The sequence below is a fragment of the Pholcus phalangioides genome, unplaced genomic scaffold (assembly GCF_987345545.1).
Source record: "Pholcus phalangioides strain wild (caught in Gottingen) unplaced genomic scaffold, Ppha-v1.0 ptg000029l_1, whole genome shotgun sequence".
In the NCBI taxonomy this organism is placed as follows: Eukaryota; Metazoa; Arthropoda; class Arachnida; order Araneae; family Pholcidae; genus Pholcus; species Pholcus phalangioides.
Genome location: NW_028301619.1, coordinates 853,829 through 879,799, shown reverse-complemented (window position 1 = coordinate 879,799; position 25,971 = coordinate 853,829). Strand labels below are relative to the sequence as shown.

At 38.6% G+C, this 25,971-nt stretch overlaps 1 protein-coding gene across 2 annotated transcripts in view; it reads right to left on the bottom strand.

Moving 5' to 3' along the window:
- LOC149067551 (uncharacterized) overlaps positions 1-25,971 on the bottom strand; it is a 120,354-nt gene that overhangs the window by 53,767 nt on the left and 40,616 nt on the right. For both annotated transcript variants that reach the window (XM_089252541.1, XM_089252542.1), the window contains exon 5: positions 584-843. In XM_089252541.1, coding sequence (XP_089108667.1) covers positions 584-843 — 260 coding nt within the window. The remainder of the gene's footprint in view (positions 1-583; positions 844-25,971) is intronic.

Here is a 25,971-nt window from a genome sequence, read left to right as displayed (position 1 = left end):
ATGATGACTAGATGTATATAATAATTCACAGGGGCATTTGATGTGTGTGTAATCATCTGTGCTAAATCCATATGAGAAATGTTAGCACAAAATCATGCTATACTCCACTTTCATCCTTTTTTATACTTTCTTGTCTATTGAATTTCAATGAAAAATAACAAGTGCTCACAGCTGCTTGATGCTTCTAATAACTGAAGTTCTTACCAAAGTAAATGATCTCCTGGGTGCCATAAAATTTTTCAATACAAGTATCATCTAATACAGTCTATGAGAAAACAAACAGCCCAATCGGGTCACTGGTTGGAGTTGTTTCTGACATGGTCCACAATTGGGATTCTTTGAACTGTGAAAGGCAATGGCTAAAATCATTGTTTTATTTACAGATCCTGGACAGATAGCAATAGTGTCTCAGAGCAGAGGGATCTGTTCTGCTCTGAAGAAAACAAATGCTACAAGAATTTTTATTTTCATTAATGATACAATTCGGATACTGAAACTGCATTTAGCACAAATTCCAGATTAATGTATGTATGTATATTCATGCATGTATGATTTAGTATCAAAATCAAAAAATAAAAAGTACCCCATTTTTTTCACAGACTCCACCAGCATTTTTAAGATCTCCGGTCCAAGCCAAGCCTAATGTACCACCTTCAAAATCTCTATAAGTGAACATGTAAGCAAGGCAGAAAGCATCATAGTCATCTTCAGAAAATAACTCTAAGAACTTTTCAACACCATAACTTCCAACAAAACGATAATCAGCATCATCAGGAGTAGTGTGTACTTTAATGCGTTTAATCAGGAATGAAATGTTATCTGGTCTTCCATCTTGATCAAAATCTGTAGTAAAGAGAGATAGTTTTTTAAATATCTTAATAACACTTTAAATAAAACTTATATGAACAAATGCAGTCTTTTTCAAAAGTTTAAGCGCAGTAAGAAAATTGCAATAAATAAAAATTAGATAATGCAGAAAAAAAATCAAGATTTAGTCAAACACATACATGGCTGCATATGCATAGTATAAAATTTTGAAAAGGTATATAAATATATACAAGGTGTACAAAATATGAAAAATAAGTGTGCCAAAATTGTGTAGGCACAGATCAAGAAAACGTTTTTCTCAATTCCTAGATCACACTTAAAAACATTTCACATATTTTCCATAAATCCCAACCTGGGGGCTGAGGCTATTTCAGCTCCCCCAATTAATTTAGTGAGGGGCTGAGCCCCCCAATAATTCATGAATATACAATGCAAAACACCATTCTGCTTCCTGTGAATAAGGGGGGGGGCTGAAAATCGCCAATGTTTCCTTCATTTTGACGCCTCTGGTTACCTTAGCATCAGATCACTTCAAATGCCCTCTTTTCCATGGACAGAACAAGATTTGATAAACATTTTGGACAAAAGGAACACAAGGACCCCTCTTTACAGTTGCTTTAAACTCAGCAGCAGTTTGGTTTTGAATTCCACCATTGTACACTTATTGGGTCAAGATAGCCCCACCCAATTTCTATTGGGCTTAAAGAGAAGATCTGGGATTAGTCCAAACAAGGCATGTTGAGCTATAAAAGAAACCATTTTGCTCATGCTCTAATTCACTCTTTTGCCCACTCGCATGCTTGCAAACTCTCTAGGCCCTTTTTTTAATCACTCACTGACCCAGGCCCTAGCTGTCTGGACAGAGGCGGATTTATTGAAGATTATATAAATTTTGCCACTCTTCTCCCATTCTACCAATTTTCTTGGCTATTTATTCCTCAAATTGGCAGCCCTGTGCTATAGCCTGCTAAGCAATTGTTACCAGAAAAGGAGGATGCCTGCACATGCACCCTTAGTGACGTCACTTATCTCAATTTTACCAATAAATGGTGCTACTATTCCGACAAATAAAACCAGCCACAACAATAATTTCTCTCCAACTCTTAAAATAGAACCACTAAAAAAGCAGAAACAGAAAAAATTCTGAAAATTTTGATGGCTATTGGTCGATGTGTGTGGAGGGAAAAACCCCACAAAACACTCATATCAATGAAGAAATATATGTTTCAAAGTGGAGAAAAAAAAAATCCACAGAAAAAAGTTTCAGAAACTGGAAAAGGAGGACAAAAGGGTGAATTTTCTGAAACGTAGGAAGACGCTTGAAATGACATCAAAAAAGAGGACATGTAGTCTTAAAGGAGGACGGATTGGTAACCCTACGCTTACCCCCCCCCCCTGTAAATACGCCACTGGGCCCACGTTTTCTTTGACCACCCTGCTATAATCTCTTCATTGACACAGAGCGGCAGGCCATGATCTGGTTAGGAGGAACAGGTAATTTGTACAGGGAGCTTAACCGATATTTTAACAACATTTACAATCATGATTTAGGTTAAGCAGTTGTCCTAGGAAATCGTTTTTTGCAAAATGTGAAAACTCATCCTCTTTCAAAAAAAATTCTAATTCAAAAGATGTATTATATTCTAGGGTATGTATTATATTCTTAAGGTATATAAGATAATTACATAATTTTTTAATCAAATTCTAATTTATAAGATGGAATAGATTTAAAATTTAAAAGATAGAATAAATTTGAAACAGATAGAAGCTAGATGGCAGCATCAGTATCCCCGGCACTTTTTTCACGCAGCCAGAAGAAGCATAATAAACTAGGGTTACCAACCATCCTCCTTTTTGATGTCATTTCACCCATCCTAAGGGCCGATCTTAGACCAAGTGGCGCCCTGTGCAAAACTAGTAGTGGACGCTCCCCACCTTGGGTGCTGATCCAGGGTGATGTGTCGGAGGGAGCAATTTACTGTTTATTGCTAGTCACTACTATTCCCTAAAATGTGGGACTGATTTATATTCCCATATTATCGGACGCTTGGGGGACCTCTCCATCAACCCTCAGATTTTATTTTGCGCCTACTTTTCTCTTTTTTCCTAGTTGACTATATTAGAGAAGTAATAATTACTTTGATAATTACTCCGAATTAGAAAAGTTGGCAAAGTTAGTAAAGTTGTCTAAAGCTTTTTTTTTTCTCAGAGGTTTGATTAGTTATAATTGCTTTGAAAAAATTTATTTATAACGAACAATTTTTAAAATATTTCTTGAAGGATATAGATGTAAATACAAAAATCAACAATAAAAACGTAGCAAACACACACACCCCCATTCCTTAAAATTATTTCATTATTAATGCATGAAATTTTCTCATGGGGGTTATACACTGCTTCTTTTTTCTCTGAAAATAGCGAAATTCATATCTGAGGATTATATATATATGCAGAAAAATACTATTTTTTTAGTCAATTCTTATTCAAGATTCACATCAAGGAGAAAGAAACAACTCACTTTAAGATGCTGAAAAAATTTTACAACTTACAAATACAAATACAACGCCACAACAGGCAAATTGCCCAACGACGTGGCTGACTTAAGAACATCATGGGTCCCCGAGCCATTTTTTGGAGGCCCTACCTACTACTGCTACAGCACACATGCACCCCCCCCCCCCCCGCGGAACCCCCCAACGAGCCGGTACATGCGGGAATGTGCGTGTACGTGTAGTGCAACCTGACGTAAAGTTTGTTTCTGTGTAATGCTTGTTATGTGTAGTACTGTCATCTGCCCCCAGTTTTTCTAACTATGAGTGAAGTGTTATGGTTGAATGATTTAGCGTTGTAGGACTGTTGCTCTCTGTGGCGAGACTTTTTAACGGGGAGATCGGCTCGCATTTGCGCCTTGAAGTTGGGAACCACAGAAAACCAACTTCAGCCGACCACCACTGTGGGGTTCGAACCCGGATCCTCGCATCACGAGTCCGGCACTATAACCACTCGACCACCACAACGGCAAACTAATACTGTGTAACAAAAAATAAAAGTGAAATTTCACTAAAATCACCAGATTTTCATCTCCATCAAGCTCATATTAAGCTTTTTTGCCCTTCCTGAAAAGCAGTTGGCATATCTTTTTTGTCAAGCAATCCTAATTCTTTCTGAATTTTTACTGCATTGATTACGACCCCCCAGCTTGAAAGGTCATCCATTGGCTGACTACTCCAAAGCAGGGCTGCCGCAAAATATCGAAATTAACCTGCGCAGTTATACCCGATGGCTACACACGCTCAGTTATACCTGCGCAGGCATAACTGTACAGTTATACCGAATAGAAAAACCATTCCCTTCAGGTAGCCTGTGCAGGTTAACTGACGGCGTGTGGAGCCATCAGGTATAACTGCGCAGGTTTTTTCCCCCTTTCTTATATATATATATTCTGCGCTTCTTTATTACTGATAACGAAGCTGAACAATGGTAACTGAGTAATTTGTTTTGGAGATAGATTGCCTTTAAATTAGAAATTTTTTTTATAATGACATAAATTTTCACAATATTTATTTTTTTACAATTTCATATCGAATAAAGAAATCGAAATAAAATTTTAGAAATACTTCAACCATTGTTCAAATTAGCAATTTTTTTTCTGAAATCAGTCTATTATGACCAGGGGCGTAGCCAGAAATTTCGTTCATGGGGGGGGGGACCACTTTCATTTCGGGGGGGGGGGACCAAAGTGACAGAACAATGGATTTGTCCATCTTTTTCCCTTTTTTCGGTCATTTTCTCACATTTCGGGGTGGGGGGACCAGACCCCCAAGTCCCCCCCCCTGGCTACGCCCTTGATTATGACACACACAACTAATTGTTTATTATTTGTAGAAGGTTTCTTAACCAATGGCTCCATGAACTAGGACGTGAAAAATAATTCACTCCAGGGCCATAACTAGGATTTTTGCTGCCCCCCAACTTTGAAATTCAATAATTTTATAACGGTGTTCTTTGTTCCTATCTAAAATTGCTGCCCGCCCTAAATTTTGTCAGACAGGGCAGTTGCCCCCCCCCCCAACCCTCACTAGTTTCGGCCCTGATTAACTCATTGTTTTTGCATAGCCTATATACTGAATAAATAAGAACCTCTGATTTATTTTATGAATTATAATTTCAAGGCCAAACAAAAAAATACTTTGAACCAGCGCACTAAAATATAAAACAAAATGTTCTGATAATAATAAGTAAAGAATACCTATCTGCTGAAACAAACAAAAAAAACTCTCAAACCAACTGATGAGAAAATTTCATTTATTTTGTCAATACGTGTTGTATAGGCTTAATGGATAAGTAAATGAATAAAAGAATCCGGTATCTATTTAACTGAAGAGTTTTAGTACTAGTTAGTATATTATTGGGGCTACTTAGTACTGGGGAGTGTTATTTACAATATGTGTGAAGAATTCAGAAATGGTTTTATATAACTATAGGAGTATGCACTTATATATATATATCTGATCTTTTCTTTCTCCCTCTCTATCAATGTTCTGATAATCACGGATACGAATCTACAAAGCCTTTTTCATTTTAAAAAAGGTTACTTATCCCGATTATTCTCGGAATCTGGAATGTACTTTCAACAATACACATAAAAAACACGAGTAGAAGAGCAATCGAGAGACAGCCTTGAATAGGCATCTTCATCCACTCTGAGAAAATTATGTCAGTTTTTCTGTGTAAATTTCAATTCCTTTAAGTGAGATTTAGAGAGCGAAAATTATTGCCTTTTCCTCATCCAAACTTTTCACCACATTACCAGTCTTTTTTTTTGGAATTAATAACTTTTACTGCCGTAACCAATCCAACTATACCAGGGCCGTAGCCCACCTTCTCAGGTGCAGATATTTTCTTGCCCCTCCTTAAACAGGAAAAAATTATACAAAATATATTTGTATAGTTTTTTTTTATTTTTACACATTTTGAATTCGACTCTTTTGTCTACAACACAGCGAGTAACTCCCGCTATAAAAAGTTTTTTTGATATTTTTCTTTTTTCTTTGTTTCTGCTACTGATGAAGGAACTTCATATAGTTCCAAAACGCGTATAGCCATGGTTCTTTTGCAATTTTGGATTCAACTACGTCGGTCGTTCAATTGTATTATCTAACCCAAAAGGTAATTCATTTCTACAAAATAAGTGTACTTTTTGTGATTAGCCCATTTCGTTAGAGACCCTGGGTCAGTGCCCTGGTTGCCCAGGTCTAGTTATGACTCTGAACTTCATCCAAAGCATCATTTGTGGAAATCATGTTAGAAAATTTTGAACTTTGAAGCGATCGCTGAAAAAATCTGAATTGATTGACAGATGCGAAGAAAGCGATAGAAGAATGAAAATATCCCCACAGATCACCTAGAAGTGGGTCTAGAGACTTTGCCTGCACAGGTATAACTGAGTAGTGTGGATGTACAGAACCGTTCAGTTATACCCGAGCAGTTATGCTTATGCAAGTATAACTGAGCATGTGTAGGGACCTTAATGAAATTAGTCTCTCATCAATACCCTACACAATTTTTTTCTCTTTTTTCTCTCTCGCATTTGAACAGTCCAACCCCACTTGAAAGTTAGAAAAAACAGGACACTGCAATCGCTTTTGATTCCTGTCTTCTTGTGTGACTCAACCAACATAATTGTATTATTTTTCTCTAAACTGATGGTCAGGGCCGGACTCAGGAATTTCGCGGCCCGGTGCAAAAAAATTTTGTGGCCCCTCCAAAAAAATTTATGCAGTCGCTCCCCAACTTGTAATTTTTTAGACTTCCGAAAATAAAATAAAATTTCCCCTTTTAAATCTTGAAAGGGGGAAAAATTGTTCAGGAAGAACTCATTTTATTACGCTTATTTTTCCACTGTTTCAGGAACGCGTTGATAGTTGAGATCGTAATCAAACATGGTATATTGAGAGGAAATTGCGTTTTAATTAATTTGACAAAATTTATAAATGACTTATAATAATTAGCGTCGTCCACCTGCTTACACTTCATCGTGGTTCGAATCATATTGAACAGACATGCATCTCTGACATATTTTTAAAGTGTTTCATCATCTTTATCAAAGATATGTTACAGTGCAATAACTTTGATCATTTTTCGAATCTTATTTTTGTTTTTGCGCAACTAATATAAATAATAGTAGTAAAGGAATCGAGTACTGGGATTCACAAAAATAAAGTGTATTCCGTTTAACGTTCCCACTTGGAAAGTTCTCGCTGCGTACGACTTATTTTCATAATTCTAACTTTTACTAACACTTGAAATTTCTCGTTTAATGTGTTTTCCCGCCTACAACGTTTTTTAAGATGAGTTTTCGAAAAACGCTTCAAGTGGGATTCATTATATGTGAGCACGCCGATGTTATTACTTGTTTAAAACCAAAAGTTTTTTGCCACAAATAATATCCAAGATTGCAATCTCAATATTTGAATATTCAAACTTGAAATTCAAAAAGATACCCTTGTATAAGTTGTTGAATATTAGCAACGCTACTGCAATCAGTCTAAACCTCAGATATAATTTATTTAATAGTTGGCAAATACATTTTCTTATCAGAGACTGAACTATCGGGGCTACAAGCAACGTCGCCTACATCCTAAATTTTTATTGTGCTCTTAAATGTTTTTATGCATGGACTCCCTGTTCATGAAACAAAATATCTCTAATGTCGGTACTGTACTAAATGAGTAATTAGGTTGAGGAAAAAAAAATCAGAGGAAGAGACGTCTTACCTTTTTTTTTGAAAGCTCAGTTCTAAAAATTGTCACAATTTAAAATTCATACATTGTATATCCGTCTTCCGGGATATATGAGAGAATTACTGTATTCTCAGATGGTGGCATTAGGAAATTTCAAAGAAGCTTTCAAGCCTCCCTAGCGGGGCAGTAACTAGGCTGGGGCAACTGGGGCACTGTTCCAGGGCCCCCGAGCCGAATGGGGGGGGGGGGACTCCCAAAAATTTACATTTATTTTGATTAATAGAAACCCTTTCAGGAAGGACTCCAAAGAAAAGTCTGCCCTGGAAAGGCACACTATGGCCTTGCAACCTAGGAAAACATGACAGTTCCCAGGAAGGTATGTAATTAACACTCCGAAGGCCAGTCGAAGTTGCCTCATTCTGAGGCAGTCGTCATCTAGAGATATCCATGTCACAGCCTACTATGGCTAATGGAAGCACCACCGGATGAAACTACGCATTGTGAGCACTCTTGGTACCTTCAGACCAGATGGTAACTCCAATGAGAGGGGAGGTTGTCATTGGGAAAAAATTACTAGATTTCTTTTGTGGTGTCCCTTTCGTTTGATGTCCTTAGCATGTTTTTTTCCCTTGGCGTAGCCCTGTTATATTTTTAATAGCAGAAAAAAGAAAGGCCAGACTTTTTTCAGGGGTAAAGAATGTGACAACTTGCATACACTCTTTTCCTGTTTGAAATAAGCTAATGCCATACCTAATAACACTAAAAATGATATTATAGGGCTTCTAACTGACTTCCCTGACTCTCCCTGACCAAATTCAAAAATTTCCCTGACCAAATGCACGTACACTGTCACGCGCATATATAATTCTAAACCATCCAATATCACTAAATCAGTGATTCCCAACGTGGGCATTAACGCCCCCTTGGGGGCGATGGAATGTTCCAGGGGGCGGTAGAAGCTACAGGTATAATATAGGATCGTATGGGTTAGATTGCGATGGGTGAAAAAAATTTCTGAAGGGTGGTGATGGGCCAAAAAAGATTAGGAAACTATGCTATAAATTATAGTCGACCCCCTACCCCGTATTTGTGGGGGTTACATTCTGGAAGTGGGGAAAATATGGGAAATTGCAAATAACTGAAACCATAGATTTTTTGTTTATCTTGTTTATTGAACATCATGAGAAGAGCAGGGTAACGCAAAATTATAAGGAAATATAAACGAGGGTGCAGTGATTGATTGTTGGTGATGTTTTCTGAAAGAACATTGTAATTTCTGTTTGCCGTTTCTTCTTCATATCATCAAGTATGTTGGAGTATGTTGACAAGACTTCCTCTACCAATTTTTCTACATGTGAAGAACGTAATATAGAGGGGATCTATATCATGAAAATCATCTGGTGGTGAGCCACAGCAGCAACTGACTTACTTTCGCCAAGCATAGTCAATATATATAATTTTTTTTTTTTTTTTTGTATTTTCGGAGCATTATCAGTAGCACTAGACAAATGAGCCATCCTAAACAGGCACAACTCAAATTTTGTAAACAAAACATGTAAATGACGATTGCTGAGGAAAAAATCCAATAAAAGGAAACAAACCACAAATACGGGAACCGCGAATACGGGGTGGGGCGACTGTATATCATTTCACGGTAATACACCATTGAAAAGCACATTACAGACAGATGCTAATATTTTGCCGCCGCCACCACTCCTTACAAAATCAAACGGTGTATATGATCTTGTACACAACACTAGCTTCCTTGGAAATTTCACAGAGATAACTGAATTCAAATCATTCTTCAACATATAAAGGTTAAGGGCCCTTTCACACGGAGCAGATGTGGATGCAGATCCGGAAGAAATTTTAACAATTGGTATATACAGAGCATTTCGGACGATGTGGAATGTACCCGTACCTTTGAAGTGTTCATGTGGGTTCGGATGGCATCCGCATGTGTCAATACCTACGTGCGGGCTCCACATCCGCACATACAAGTATCGTACATTCGGTTATTTGGAGCTATTCACACGACGCGGATGTGGGCAAATTAGTCCACATCTTTGGCTACTTTTTCAAGATGATTTTGCAAGGAATTTTTTAATTATTTGACATAAATATAAAAACACCATATGAAGGTCCCTGTGCATCAATAGGATGTACCCATATATATGTCTATCCCTCCATTTCCTTCTGAGATAAAGGAGATATAGCAACTTTAACTGCCTTTTGTCCATACTTTACAATTTTATATAATAAAACCTGCCAACAACGAACACTGACGGGACCAAAATTATAAGCCGTTCTGTAATTCATTACGAATATAATTAACTGAATACTTTAATAACTTTTAAATTTAATTACAAATTTTTAATTTTTTCTTTTTAAATTTTTAAAATTATTTTAAAAATATTATAATACTATATTATAATTTTAAAATATTTTAAAAATATAAATATTTAAAATTGTTTTAAATATTTATTTATTTTTTATTTTTGAAACTAAATACTTTTATTAAACAACGTTATCCATGTACGGCGTTCACTCAGGGCTGGATTAACACGTTTGAAAGCCCTAAGCACTTGAATAGTTTTTGGTGTGTGTGTCCCACCCCCAATACCTACATATATACATTACATGATATTGAGTCTATAAACTTGAAAAAAAATGTGACTAAGGATGGGATTTCACTCTAAAAGTTTTATGAAAGTTATTTTATAAAACTTGAAACAAAGCAACCAATAAATTTATTGGTAACAATCGAGAAAATGCAACCGATCAGCTTATTGGTTGCATTTGTAAAAGAACTTTTATAGTGTAATCCAGGCTTAACACAGAATTGTGATGTGAATATTTCTAAGCACAGACATTTTGAAAGTCTCCACCCCTCCCCCTTTTTCTACTTGAAAAGTCTTTGATATCTCCTGATTTTTTTTTTTTTTTGGAATATCATTGGATGTGTTTTTGGAATTTTTTTTCATATTTTCTAAAAAGACAGATCTTAGATTTTTTTTCAAAACCTTTTGAAAATATTTTGAGATATGTTCTCCCATTGACTAATTGTGACGATCAAACTGAAAAGGCATCTTTATGTTAAGATTAAACTATTAAGATTATTCTATGGGGCTCTAGATTAAACCAAAGAATAGCTCTAGGCTGCCTATGAGCACTGAATTAGGGGTGAAGGGGAAAAATAATTACAAAAATTGGGGAAAAAAAGTTTTTATGCACAAATTTCAAACTAAAGGTTTTTTAGAACTTTAGTGCTTGTGTGAAAGGGCATGCGGATCTGGGATCTGGACCCACGTCCGCTCAGTGTGAAATGCGCCTAAAGGTTCTCTACCCACAGGCAGGAAAAAAAAAACAAGAAAATAAAATGTTTTTTCAGAAGAAATAGAAAAGAAGTTAAGCGCTGGTATATTGGCTTTGCTTTCAACAATGGAAAAAGGAGGGTCTCTCCACTTTAGATCCCTTCATCTATTTACTCAGAGGGCAGATTGTTTCTTGGCCAACATTGTAAAATCCCACTCTTCAACTGATAAGACATTTCTCTCAGTAGGGGATCTGGAGGAAAATGCTGATAAGGATTTTTTTCCCTCTCCCTGGGGATCTGAAAATAATCTTCCATAGAAAAAAGTGAAGGTAAACCATTTGAATGTAGATTTATCCTCTGATTTTTTTCCCATTCAAATTTTCCCTGACTTTCCCAAGTATTTAGAATTTTCCCTGACTTTTGACAAATATTTCATATTTTCCCTGACTTTCCAGGTTGCTGGGAACCCTGTAATAATTTGATAGGGGGAAAATTAATTTTTAATCAAAAATTTCCAAAACATCTGCTGAGAAAGAAAAGGGTTTCTTCCGGAAGAATTGCAGCCCTTGAAATTTTGCGGCCCGGTGCGACCGCACCTTTCGCACCCCCCTAAGTCTGGCCCTGCTGATGGTTATCTCCTTCTAATGGCAATAAAAGACCACCCAATCTGCTCTTGAAAAATCCTGAATTTCTTTCAGATGTTCTCTTCACAAGTGTTGCTACATTTCCTAAAATACGGTCATAAAAATTGCACTAGTTCCCAAAGTGTTTTTGTTCGCGGTGTCCTATGTGCAGGACGCCTCTGTATAACACAAGCCAAGCTAGTCTAGAATAAAGATTGGGCTGTGCAAGAAAGGGCCAGATTGTAGGAACGGGGAAAAAGAAGGTGTCTCAACCAAAACACCAGTCTCAACTCTCTTCGTAAAAAGAAATTGTGGGGGAAAAAATAAACAAATAAATATTACTTTTTTTTTTGCAAAAAAAAAAAAAAACACCTCACACTTCCAGCCAGGGCTGGAACTAGGGGAGGAGCAACTGCCCCGGGCGGCAAAATTTAGGGGTTGGCAGTTTTAGGTGGGAACAAAGAATACCGTTACAGAATTATCGAATTTCAAAGTTGTGTGGGGCGGCAAAATAATGTTTGCCCCTGGCGGCTGAAATCTGCTTCAAGCAACAAAAATCACTTTTAACTTCCAGCGCTCCTGCTTTTATGCATGAAAAGTATGGAAATGTTTTGCCTTGAATCACAACATAAGTTAACAGCTATATTTCAGTTTGATTAATTTTATCCCAAACAAAAGGCATTACACAGGGAAAACATTCAAACGCTTTATTAAACTGTCATCCAATTGAATAAAACTATCTGGCGCTGCCTGGCAGTCCAGTGGTTAGGGAGCTAGCTTCTGACTGTACAGGTTTGGGTTCAAATCCCAGTTTGGGCATGGATGTTTACCAACAGATTCCCTGGACGGAATGTGAAGATCTCTCTGGAATACTGATGCCCACGTTTTATAAAAAAAAGACATCATGTCCCTCCCCCAGTAGCTTACCAAGGCTCAAAATAATACAGCGGAGCATAGTTTGGAAACATATATTCTAGTGAAATAAAAGTAAAGCAGAGCCTGACTTAGGTGGGTATGGCAGCTAAATTTTTGGGCCGCAAGAACAGGATAACACTTCGATGGAACACTTTAAATGGAATAGCTTACCCTTGAAGATAGTAAATTGTAACACAATTGACAGGTTTAAAAAGAAATACAATAAACATATTGGGGTAAATCGAGAAGCTATCCATACTTAGAATAAGACAACCATAATATTCTTTATGGGTATTGTATAATATTCTTTATGGGCATTGTATAATATTCTTTATGGGCATTGTATAATATTCTTTATGGGCATTGTATAATATTCTTTATGGGCATTGTATAATATTCTTTATGGGCATTGTATAATATTCTTTATGGGCATTGTATAATATTCTTTATGGGCATTGTATAATATTCTTTATGGGGGGCATTGTATAATATTTTATGTGTATATATTGTTTATAATTTTTGTGATTGTTTTCAATTGGGTTGCTGTATTATTGAATTATGACATCCACATTTTTTGTTATGGGCATCTTTTTCTCAGCCACCTCGTTGGGCATTTTGCCTGTTGTGGCATTGCATTTGTATTTGATCACATTTTGTGACTTCAACTTTTTCACAAAGCAATAACTTAATTTTTCCCAAGACCTCTTCAATTCAGACATAGAGTCCTCTGGCCAAGGTTTTAACGGACCCCCCCCCCCCGCCAAGTAAAGAGAAGGGTGCAGGTGGACCTCGTGTCCCACGCGCCAGACCAGGGAGAAGCTTAATTCTTTTAAAATTACATGAGAGAGGCACAATGCCTGCTTGCCCGGCTGAAAGAGCATCTAGTTGCTGGTCTGGGTAAAAGGCCACCAATATTTAAGTGCCGAGAGCACACGTGTAAATTTTTTCAGTGGGCACTAATCAAAATAATTGGACTAATAATTCCAAATTTATTGACAAATGGTCTTTTTTTTTAGACCATGAAATAGTGGTTTGATAATCATTCCTGGGTGCCAATGTAAGCCCAGTGCACACCAATGCGTTCATGGACAGTGGGGAAGTAAAGTACACCGGATTTTCTCAGGAGGGGGTTACGTTTTTTACTGCAAAAATTCATATCAGGAGGGGGGTAGCCCCCAAATCTCCATTTTGTACATTATTGCACTGGGGGGGGGGAGGAGTTAAAACCATGTTTTAGAGAGCCGCAAAGCTGTTTTCACACCAGGTTGCAAAAGATTTGAAGCAATATATATTTCACCCCCCCCCCATCTTCCTTAATTCCTAAACAGAATTGGGGGGTTTATAATTTATGGAATCTGGTTTCCAAAAATAGTCATTGAAAAAAAATCAAATTGGATTTTTAACAAAAAGTCCTCATTAGTTTTTTGAAAGGGTGAAAAAAAAGGAAATTCATTTATTTGCTGCCCAGTGTGGCTGCACCTTACGCACAGAGCCGCAACTAAGAGTGAGCACAGGAAACTGGCACCCTGGGCGCTTGACCACGAAGAACACTGAATTTATACCTTTTTACGAAAAGCCGGGTTTTCCTATGAATAGGCTTTTTGAGTCGCGTGAACTGAACTGGATCATTTTGTGTCGGCCGAAACTAGTTTCATAATCACGATACGCGTTTGTGTTTTCCTAGCGTGGTGCATCAGCTCATAGTGGCATTAGCTACTCTGTCATCTACATGCTCCGGTTTGATGAAAATACAACAAAAATGAAGAGTAGAGCACGCAGATTTGTCTCCTCCAGAAGCAGTTCACCAATTACTCCAGATGTAAAACGCTGCCATGTGAGCCGTATTGCGCTCTGTAGAAAAACAGTTGTACTGCTTTTCTTATTGGTGAGTGGAGGATGCGTCACACTGATGAGAGAGGGAAAGAGCGTGGCACAGAAAACTTACTCCTAGGAAAATCCGGCTTTAAATATTACTGGGAGTAGGGCTACAAAATAGAACCTGGCGACAGAGTAAATTTTTGTTCCTCCTAGTCAGGGCCGTCTTAAGAGCATTGGGGGGGGGGGGCAACTGATTTTTCTGAGGCCCTACCTCGCAAACTCTTGAGAATTTCCAACCAGTTTTAATTTTTGTCAGTGCTCGGGTAGGTCCATGCGTTAAGACGGTACTACTCCTAGTTGTGGCCTTGCTTAATTCTAGGCCTTAACAGACATTTTTTACGTCAATATTTTAGAAAATACACTGTGATGGCGATTTGATTCCATGTTTTGAATTGGGGGGGGGGTTACTAGCAGACGTCTCAGCCCTCTCTGGTCATCACTTCAAAAGAAAAAACCTCTTTTTTACACCCCACAACACAGGGGAAACACTCTTTCTTACGACGTACAAATGACTGGATACGAAGCGAAGATAATTGATTGGAAAGAAAAGTCACAATTCCTCTGTAGGGAATCGAACCATCAACCTTGCACTATCCGGGCGCGTGTTCGGTTTTGTTGTTAGCAGAAAAAAGGGGCCATGGAGGGAGATGATTTTCTCAATTCTCTTTATTATTTCTATCACTACTTCCACCACTGGACAACAAAATAGAAAGCAAACTGCCCAGTAGCTGCCCGGAAGAGGATAAGAAAAAAAATATTGTTCACTATACTTATCTTAACGGAAATTGGTTTATAGTATGCACTGTATGTGTGCACTGCTCATCAACTCAAACTTTGAATTTTTTTCTCATCACTTATTTTTCATGTGCATTTTGCACAATAATTTTTTTTAAAATTGCCTTGAGGATTATTTTCTATTGATGTGTGTATCTAAGTTTTCTGACTATTTTCGGCACCCCCTATAATTTGGCGGCCTGTGCAATTGCACTGGTTGCACAGCCCTAAGACCGCCACTGTCCATCCTCCTTACGTTTCGGAAAATTAATGTTTTGTCCTCCTTTTCAGGTTTCCGGAATAATTTTTCTTTTTTTCTGGGGAAACTTTTTACCCACTTTGAAACATATTCTCAGAATTTTTTGTTTCTGCTTTTTTTTTTATCATTTTTGTCGCACCACAATCATTTTCTGCACACGAAGGCTAATTAGACCGGGACCTACAATTTATTGCGGAATCTGAACGGAAGGCTTGTTTTTTTTTATACTCATCGAGAAGTTGGTGCGCTAACCCCTTGATGGGGGACTCACTGCGGCAACAATCTGTTTCTGTGGTCATATCCAGTGCCGTCTTAGGGCACGGCCCGGGGCCTCAAGAGAAAAGGGCTCTCACAAAAATGAGATCTGGTTGAAATTTCTGAGAATTTGCCTGGTAGGGCCTCAGAAAGATCACTTGGCCCGGGGGCCCACAATGCTTTTAAGACGGCCCTGGTCATATCACCGTTTCTGTTGTACCCGTGTCAGGAAAGTTTCTGCCAAGGACGAACCGCGTATCGAACTCGCGACGCCTCTAAACATCCTTTGGTACTTCGGGAGAGCTATCTTATCAACCTGGGCTACCGCGCCCTCTGCTTTTTTGAGTAGTTCTGTTTTAGAGTTTGAAAAATTATTGTTGTGACCGGTTTTATATTTAACGGAATAGTGGCGCCATCTATCATGAAAATTGGGATAAGTGACGTCACTAAGGGTCCTCCTTTCTCAGTTTTTGTATCGGGGGGGGGGGGGGTAACCCTATAATAAACAGCATAAAACCATCCTCTTTCTACTAAAAAGCTCTTTCGTGAAGATCGTGGGATGGACCGTGCCGGAGCAGTCATCTATAGCTAGATCTCTACTATAGAAGGTGCTGGCGAAAGGATGTTGGTAGTTAGAAATTAGGGTGACCATATGACCAATATTCTACAGGGACACATTTTTTTCTCTTATCAGGACTTCCGAAAATAATTCTTTTCTGATTTCAAATTTATTCGTTGAAAATTAATTCAATGACAAAATGGTGGTACAAAATCCATTTGAAGAACGAGCCGACCCGGTTCTACACATTATTCGGACACTTTTTCTGTAAATATGTCTGAGCATCCCGATTATCCAGTTTTGTTTTACTATTAATTAATATATTTTTTGGGTGTTTTGTCGGCGTCGGAATAACTAAAGCCAGCCTTTTTCTAAATAACTACTATTTAGAAAATTAACATTTACTACTAACATTTTTTAACTGGCACCACTGGATCTGTCTGCATTGATTGTTTCTGGGACGCACTAGATACACTACATATTATATTTATAGTTAGTAATCAATCTGTTGGATGGATCTGAATTGAAAATTCCTTCAAATCACAAAATGGATGCATGTCAATTGTAAAGTCACGTATACATTAGCGCGCGGATCATACAATTGTAACATCCCTTAAAGGGGTTACGTGCCCGGTTCGAATTAACCAGTTAAAAGCAGACAAGTTGTTTTGTATCACTTCAAGGAGGCTTTATTGCATTAATAGTGTTAATTTGCATTTAGTTAGACTCGTTAATTAAAACAATTTTTTTTGCGTTAAGGTCAATTATTCAAACATCAATTTTAGTTATAAAAAAAGCGTGGATCTCACCACAGAAGTCCATGTCCATTTAGCCGGACATCACCTTTGTTCTCGCAGACCAAGAGATGCAAGTTCATTAGATACGGTAGTGATGTAAATCCATTCACTTCGTTGAAATCAACTGAAGACTGAAGTCCCAAAATTCAAAGCAAGTCGCCAGCAATCATTGATGAAAATTCACCGGAGCCCAGCCAGTTGAACGTCGAAGATAGCGGAGGTACTGGATGTTTCTGTAGCATTGCACTAGAAGTTTCATCAGGAATCGAACCAATCAAGGTTTCATCTACTAGAGAGGGCAACCAGTCCATGGGCGGAGATACGGGGGGGGGGGCAAAGGTGGAGTCGACTGATCTAATGTATATATGAATTATCATCATCTTGCCCCCCCCCCCAGACTTCCAAGTCTATCTCCGCCTATGAATCAGTCACGGGTTGAACTACAAGATTCGCTAAGCAATTATTTAGTTTTCAAAAAACAATATCTTCACCGGACCCGCCGGGAACAAGAAAGGTATACAGGTATAAATAGTAATACAAATCACAACATTTTTTCGAAGTTTCACGACCGAAGCCGAGAATAACGAGAGTTAGCTACTCAAGTAAGAAGTGAATACTTGAATGAACGAATGCCATTAGTGAGAACGAGAGACGTGCTTTTATACATCTTAAACCGGTCTCTCGCTAAAAATTCAACAAGTCACAAAAAACAATTTGCATATGATCGCATACTGGCAACATCACAATAGGCCTCGATCGCTGCCACACGACCGCCGACGAAAAACAAGTAAACATTTTTGCGATGCTGACTTCAGACTTTTACGCCGGGGGCCCATGGATACGTTACACAATGAAAGCATTCGCAATTGGTTGTTCAGTAATTTGTACAGTGTTTCAACGATTCTTAAGCTGTTTTCACTGGACCCACCTGGAATTGGTTTTTTCAACGAACATAAAGGAAGTTTGTGTACCCGCGAACGGACTTGAGCCGCTTCAGGGGGTCATGCGTTCCAAGATCGTCGCGCTAGGGTATACGCGCCTTAACGAGTGCCTCGCCGCAGTTTTGAGCAGGTTGAACATTGTCAGAACGAGCATGAGCGAATGTGTTTCTGGCTGTATCTTCTATATTGCTAATTCAGTGTTTCCCAAAGTGAGCAATATTGCCCCATGGTGGGTGATGGAATGGTCCGGGGGGGGGGGGGTGGCAATAGAAGCTACTGGTATAACATTGGATCCTATGGGTTCGCTTTAGTTGTGGGCGATGAGAGAAAAAAATTCTGAAGAAGTGGGCGATGGAACAAAAAGTTTGGGAAATTATTTACTAGTTAGACACGTGTGGAATTTGTAACCTCACCTTAAATTTTCTGCTTCTCACAGCCGGCTCGCGCAAAGCGGCGACACGCATTGCAAATGAAGTGTGTTTCCCTATTCTGATTCGTCCGATCGCCACCGATTGTCGGAATCTGAAATTCCAAGAAATATATATATATCTTCCGAAACCTGAAAACTAAAGAACTTGAAATACAGGTTTTTAATCGATCAGTAGCGAAGTCGATTTCCAGAATCGGAACAGGTGTGCAGTATATTAATATCCTTATGATCCATGTCCGAAGTCCAGACGGTTCGCTAAGTGGCTAGCTAGAATGGTCGGTCACTTGTCTCGACTTCGGAACTGAACCTTATACAAGGTGATTATAATTCAAGTTGCGATTTCAAACGATGTAAATTAAGAACCATTGGTCAGAATGACTTGAAAATTTGCATGAATACTCTTGAGGCACTCGAATTTTGTTTAGCGAAAGAAAAAAAAAATTCAAAAATGTACCGATACACATGGTTGGCGTGAAATACGGGAGGGGTTATTTTTTTTAATTTAGCAATTTGCTTTGCCGAATGAAAAAAAATAATTAGCCATGAACAAATGGTGATTTAATTACCATCACATATTTTCATAATTCATGGAAATTACCACTAATCTTCCTCTCAAAAACTCAAAGTTGTTTTTCGAAAACAAGGAACCATTCTTTTAGTAATTGGTTCACCCGCGATGAAGCTACAAACAAAGGTAACAACCCGATGGTAACTAGAACAAAAGTTGTCTCCAACCAAAACATGTTCAATAAGATCCTCGGAACTCATGAGAATCATCCTCTTCCCGTACAAGCTGCTGGCGTTAAATTTGAATGATCTGTATTGGACCAGCGTAGCCAGAAATTTCGTTTGGGGGGGGGGGACCAAAGTGATAGAACAATAAATTTTGCCATCTTTTTCCCTTTTTCGGCCATTTTCTCACATTTTGGGAGGGACCAGGCCCCCAAGTACGCTCTTGCGTATAGCCGATGAATGTGGTAGTCTTGTTCAACGTTAAAAAAAGAAAGAAAGGGTAAGAAAAAAGAAATTAGGGTGGGGAAGGAATAAGTACAGAGATAATTCGATAAGAAAGTATATACGGGGTGATTATAAAAAAACTATCCCGACATATGGGCCCCTAACTATCATACCATTCACAGAAACTGAATGAAAATTTGGCATAAGGTATTTTGAGGTATGCGCTCAAGAGTGATATGGAAAACAACAGTGTCACTCAAACAGTTACGGTTACAGTGAGGAAATTTCGAAAATATCAAATGGTAACACCAAGTTTTTTGTATTGGAATGCGATCTCCATACTGAAAAACACTAAATAGCGTTGGAATGGCACCTGTAGCATGAAAATCCCCGGAGCTAGGCAAGGAAAAAGTAAAAAGGACTTTGCCGTGCACCAGAGCATTAATGTTTGTTTCATTCGTCACACCGTTTCTTCGGCTGAGATCCCAGCCTGATTAGTCCTCCACAAGGTCATGTGGAAAATTTGTGAAACACATTAAAATGCTTTATTTTATGCTGCTTCTCTGTCCTTATTGGTTGTCCTCACTTTTAGCCTATCTACCGCCGGTGATTTTCATGCTACAGTTGCCATTCGAACACGCTATTTAGGGTTTTTCACAATGGAGATCGCATTCCAATACAAAAAACTTGGTGTTGCCATTTGATATTTTCGAAATTTTCTCACTGTTAGAGTGACACTGTTGTTTTCCATATCATTCTTGAGCGCATACCTCAAAATACCTTATGCCAAAATTTCATTCAGTTTCTGTGAATGGTATGATAGTTAGGGGCCCATATGTCGGGATAGTTTTTTTATAATCACCCTGTATATATATATATACACAAAAAAGAATTATGAAACAAAAAAATTGAATTTTATGAGAGTGAAATAGCATCACTAGCACTTTTTTTCATTCAAAAGATATTTTTTCACTACCTCTTCATTTTCTATCATCAACATTTCTCTTGTATCTTACTATATATATACCAAAAAGAAAAACAGAAAATGTCTTCTTCATTCTGCTTTCCTAATGAAAAAACACCAAGTTTTTTGTATTGGAATGCGATCTCCATACTGAAAAACACTAAATAGCATTAGAATGGCACCTGTAGCACGAAAATCCCCGGAGCCAGGCAAGGAAAAAGTAAAAAGGACTTTGCCGTGCACCAGAGCATTAATGTTCGTTTCATTCGTCACACAGTTTCTTCGGCTGAGATCCCAGCCTGATTAGTCCCCCACAAAACGAGAAGAAGAAACCAAGAAAATACAAATTTCGAGTTCTACGTAAGACACAGTCATGACTGACGTCGTCACGCTAGGTGAAAGAAAAGGCACTGCGAAATGCGAGCCACGTATGTTGCTTTCTGCCATTCCAAACAAGATGCCGCTTTCAGGGAAAGAACGTGGGGAAATCGTAAAGATTTATTACCTGAATGGACAAAACGCAGCAGAGACATTGCGTGTTTACCGCAGAAACCATGGATTACGGCGAGGCCCGTGCACTGTCAAAGCTGTACGGGACTTGATTCATAAATTTGAAGAAACTGGTTTCACATGCGATCGACCTCGGTCTGGACGACCTTCCATTCCTGTGGAAGCTGTTGCAGAAGTTCATCAGACGATAAGCACAGTTCGTCCCGCAAGTGCACGCGGTGTTTCACGTGTTCTGAATCTGCCGAATTCAACTGTCCGCAAGATTCTGCGCTCTGTTCTAAACATGTTTCCGTATCGATTCCAGCGTGTCCAGATGTTGGAAGCGGGAGACTATCAATTACGGTTGGATTTTGCTTATCTGGTACGATGAAGATAGCAGCTGGCCTTAAGTCAACAGTTTGGTGACAGAGTTATCTCCCGTCATTTCCCGTTTCCGTGGCCACCAAGGTCTCCTGATCTCACACCAATGGATTTCTGGCTGTGGGGATATCTGAAATCCAAAGTGTATCAATATCGCCCGCAAACTACATCTGATTTGAAAGATGCCATCAGAACTGCGATTCAAGAGATTCCTATTGCCATGGAACGTGCTGCAGTGCTATCCACCATCTGCCGCATGCAAAGTGTCATCGTGTGTGAAGGAGGTCATGTGGAAAATTTGTGAAACACAATAACATGCTTTATTTTATGCTGCTTCTCTGTCCTTATTGGTTGTCCTCACTTTTAGCCTATCTACCGCCGGTGATTTTCATGCTACAGTTGCCGTTCGAAAGCTATTTAGGGTTTTTCACAATGGAGATCACATTCCAATACAAAAAACTTGGTGTTGCCATTTGATATTTTCGAAATTTTCTCACTGTAACCGTAACTGTTAGAGTGACACTGTTGTTTTCCATATCATTCTTGAGCACATACCTCAAAATACCTTATGCCAAAATTTCATTCAGTTTCTGTGAATGGTATGATAGTTAGGGGCTCATATGTCGGGATAGTTTTTTTATAATCACCCTGTATATATTATAGTGCCTCTCTTTTTCGCCCCCAGGTACAAACGTGTTTTTTAGTTTTTTTTACTTGTTCTCGTTCTCACTTCTATGTGTACTATATAATAGAACATACAGCGTGGGCAAAAAGTATGTAGAAACTTTAAAAAGGAATAAAAACTGGAAAAATAATCGAAATAAACGATTTGCAAAGTTAGCACCGCTAGGTCAATGGAATTTTTTTAAGACAGGGAAAAACATTCGATAGGTGGCGCTGACGTACACAAGTTAAAGAAAAGGTACGCAAATAACGAACAGAATGCCTTCAAATTGTTTATTACAGCAGCATGTGTTCCACATGACCACCACCCCAGGGGATAACACATTGCAGGCGAGTCACAAATCCAGCAACGACAGAGTGCAGCAGGTCCACATACATGGTTTACAACGGTCGACTGGTTGTAAGTTAGGAGCGCAAGGTCTTATAACCGTCTCATTTTCATATTTCCACCGAAGTCGCTCGTACCAGCGCCACCTATCGGCTGTTTTTGAGGGTTTTTTTTTTCCTGTCTTAAAAAAATTCTCGTGACCTAGCGATGCCAACCCTGCAAACCATTTTTTATTTTGGTTATTTTTCCGGTTTTTATTCATTTTAAAGTTTCTACGCCTGTAGAAGGATTACATTATATGGGGAAGGGAGTGTGTGTGTGTGCCGTGAGAAGTAGGAGGGGAAAAAGCTGAGGAGAAACCGCCAATATCGTTATCAGTTGATCGTTATCTCGTTGAGATACCACGATGGGGGTGAGAGAACCGGGAGGAAAAGACACAATTTTCTGTTTCATGTGGTTATACAGTAATAACCCTTCGCGATCAGGATAAAAGAGGTTAAAGAAATAGATGAGTGTTGAATTTATTCCACTGGCGTTTGTGGACGCAATATTATGTCCCTGATCGTAAAGAGGTTAAATCCAAAATAGAAGTACCGTCAACTGCGGTGACTTTGCCCACTTTTGAAAAAAAAAGTTTTAGCGGTGTAAAATTTTTTTGCTTAAAAAGCCATTTGTGTATGTGAAAAGCTGCAGTCATCAAGGCACTTGTTTTAAGCACGGTTGAACCCTGCTTAACACCTGCTTAGATGAGACGACCTGAGGTTTGGGCACTTTCAATATCACTTTCCTGATAAGTGATCGCCAATTCGCTGTTTTTTCGGTGAGATTCAATATGAAGGCAAATTTTAAGACCTCAAATTTTGATTTGTGAAAACTTTTTGGTAACAAGGCGAGTACCCTCAGTTGTTATTATCAGGGCCGTCTTAAGAGCATCATTGGCCCACGGGCCAAGTGATTTTTCTGAGGCCCTACCAGGCAAATTCTCAAAAATTTCAACCACATTTCACTTCTGTGAGGCCTCTTCTTTTCTCGAGGTCCCAAGGTGGGCCCATGCGTTAAGACGGCACTGGTTATTATTGCTACTAGTAGATGTAATAAAGATTGTAAAGCGATTAGAGAGAGAGAGAATTTTAGTTTCGAATCTTATCTGAAGGTTTTGAATTTATCAAAGAAGAGATGACAAGAAGATGAAGATCCGAGCAGTTTCAGATCCTGTCATATCCCATATGATTCTTCAGCAGCTGTTATAAGCGCGAATTCTTGCCTGCAAAGTGCCAGAAAAAATAAATTGAGAAAAAAACTAAAAAAATGCTTTATTTTGAAAAAAATCTACAGCTTACAGGGAAAACTAAATTCAGATTTGAAATCAGCATACTCGAATTAGGTAAGATCAGATGCTTGTATAAATGCAACAAAAATTTTGTTCCCACAGTGTTATTGGTCAACATAACAATAGACTTGAAGAAATGCAAATGACTTGAATAAAGAATGGTGTGGTCAGGAATCTTAGAAAGCACATTGAATTCCTGAACGTGTGTAGGGACCAAAACAAGCGAAGTACAGTGTGTGTGTGTATATATATATATATATATATATTACAAAGAAACGGATTTATTGATAGGGTAAAGTATACAATGAGCGTACTGCACCAGTTAGTTCAAGGTTGCCAAGAACAGTTTTTCTTCAACAGTGCATGTTTTACTCGCTGATCATTATATTTCGAGTGCTATTATCTCCCTCGATTTGCTCTATTGAAATCCTGTCGAAAGAAGTTGCTTTTCAATTTCTGAAAAACGAGAAATTTGTGATTATAAAACCAATGTGGACTAAAAGCATTGTTGCCGTCATTTCCCTCTCTGCTTATTTTGTTTTTTTACTTACAAAATGCGTCGCGAATTTATGCAGAATTAAAATAACTTGAAAGGTAAGTGTATGCTTCTCTGTTAAGTTTCTATCAAAAAATATTTAAGTAATTGTACAGTGTTTACAATTTTACGCGAATTTTCTCATCTTAAAATTGAATGCGTATAAAATGTTATTTTATTTACAGATTAACACTAATGAGACACTGAGATACAGTAGTTCATAATAAATGTGTGAATTTATGTATAATGGAGCTTCTCTGAAATGGGGGCTATTCCGACCATCAGTGCCAAAATTCTTTGGATGGATGAACAGGGTTCGACTGTATTTACCAATTAAACATCTTTAGATATCAAATTTGACCTCGTTGGTGAGGCTCCCCTTATTCCTACTTTGCCCTGGGCCCCATCATGTGAAAGTCGAGCCTTGAATGTCCGGTCTTTTAATTGGCTGATCTCTACAACAGAGGTGAGCTAAATGTAGTACAGGGCCTTCTATATCGGTTCATTTCGAATTTTTTTCAAATTCGCAAAACTAAATTGATATGGGCCGTATTTATGCTGCTGTTCTATTTCCAGGAGCACTGATTGCTGTAAGCAGGGGGGGGGGGGAGGGTGCTACAACAATAGTTCTTAGTGTACGTCGCAGTTGCCACGTACAGTAGATATTCCTATTCGACGTTGGGCATAAATGGTTCTCGCAATTCACAAAGTTGAAAATTTTTGCCATAACCACTTGTACATTCAGTAGTATCGCAAATTTATGGTCGTCGATCAAGACCGTAGCGAAAGTGGCCCTCCTCGAAATGTTGGAAAATGACTGATGCCGTATATCTGGACGGTCAAGTCTATTGTACTGTCAATTTAGTTCCTCGACCGAAATAAATGTTTAGTTACGGCCCCATCGACGATACTTTGTGTTAACTGACAAGTGATAGACATACATAATACAGACTACTGACATCAACACCTTTGCACGGTTCGAGGGAGATGGGTTGTAAATTCGCTTCGATTTTACTTCATCTTACGATACGATTTGATTTTTATCTTCATTATTGTAATTTTGAACTTCGAACAAAGAGGAAAAACGTTTCCATCAATGATAGGAACCATACAAAATGTGAATAAAAAAAGTGGTATAAGTGAGAATCTGTAAATAGTAGAATCACGTGTCACTATGCCAGAGGCAGATTTAACGGCGGGTGTACGTCCTGGGCCCCGAGAAACCCGAACATCACACTTTCTTAAATTTAATGGGCCCAATATTTTTTTCTGCGTCCCAGGCCTCAACCGACCTTAATCCACTTCTGGACTATACTTACTATTTTGCTGGTTTTACGCTTCAATTCCATCAAAATTTGACGTAAATGTGTGTATATTTTCTATGAAGCAATTCAAGTTAACCAAAAAATTAATGCTATACCTAGTCTCCCTTTATCAATTTCTATAGCTTCGATTTTCTCTATACAGTTTTATTTGAATGTACAGTCGAGTACAGTAGCGTACGCAGGATTTTCTCAAGAGAGAGGGATTTGTTTGTTTTCTACTGCCAAAAGAACACTATAATCTTAGCTCAATACCCCACCCCCACAGCGTACGCCAGTGACCGAGTGCAAGGTATCTGACTAGATACGAGGTGGGATGAATGTCCGAAAGAAAAATTCTGCATGCCTCTGCGGAGAATTGAACTACTGTCCTCTCGCATTCCGGACGACTGCACAAGACTGCACAACGTCAGCAGTTGTGAGCTTGGCCTGAGTCTGGTCCGGCCGTCCATGTACGGTCCCTTTCAGTGTACACGAGCTCCAAGGAAAGATTGAGAAATTCTGTGCCTCTGTAGTCTAGTGGTCTAGGGCGTTTACCCGGAAAGTGAAAGGACGTGGGTTCGATTCCCCGCAGGGGCAGTTGAATTTTCTCTCTTTCCGAAATATATCTTTGCAACAGCCAGTTGTTAAAAACATTCGTATGGTAGTGGAGAGTGACGTCAT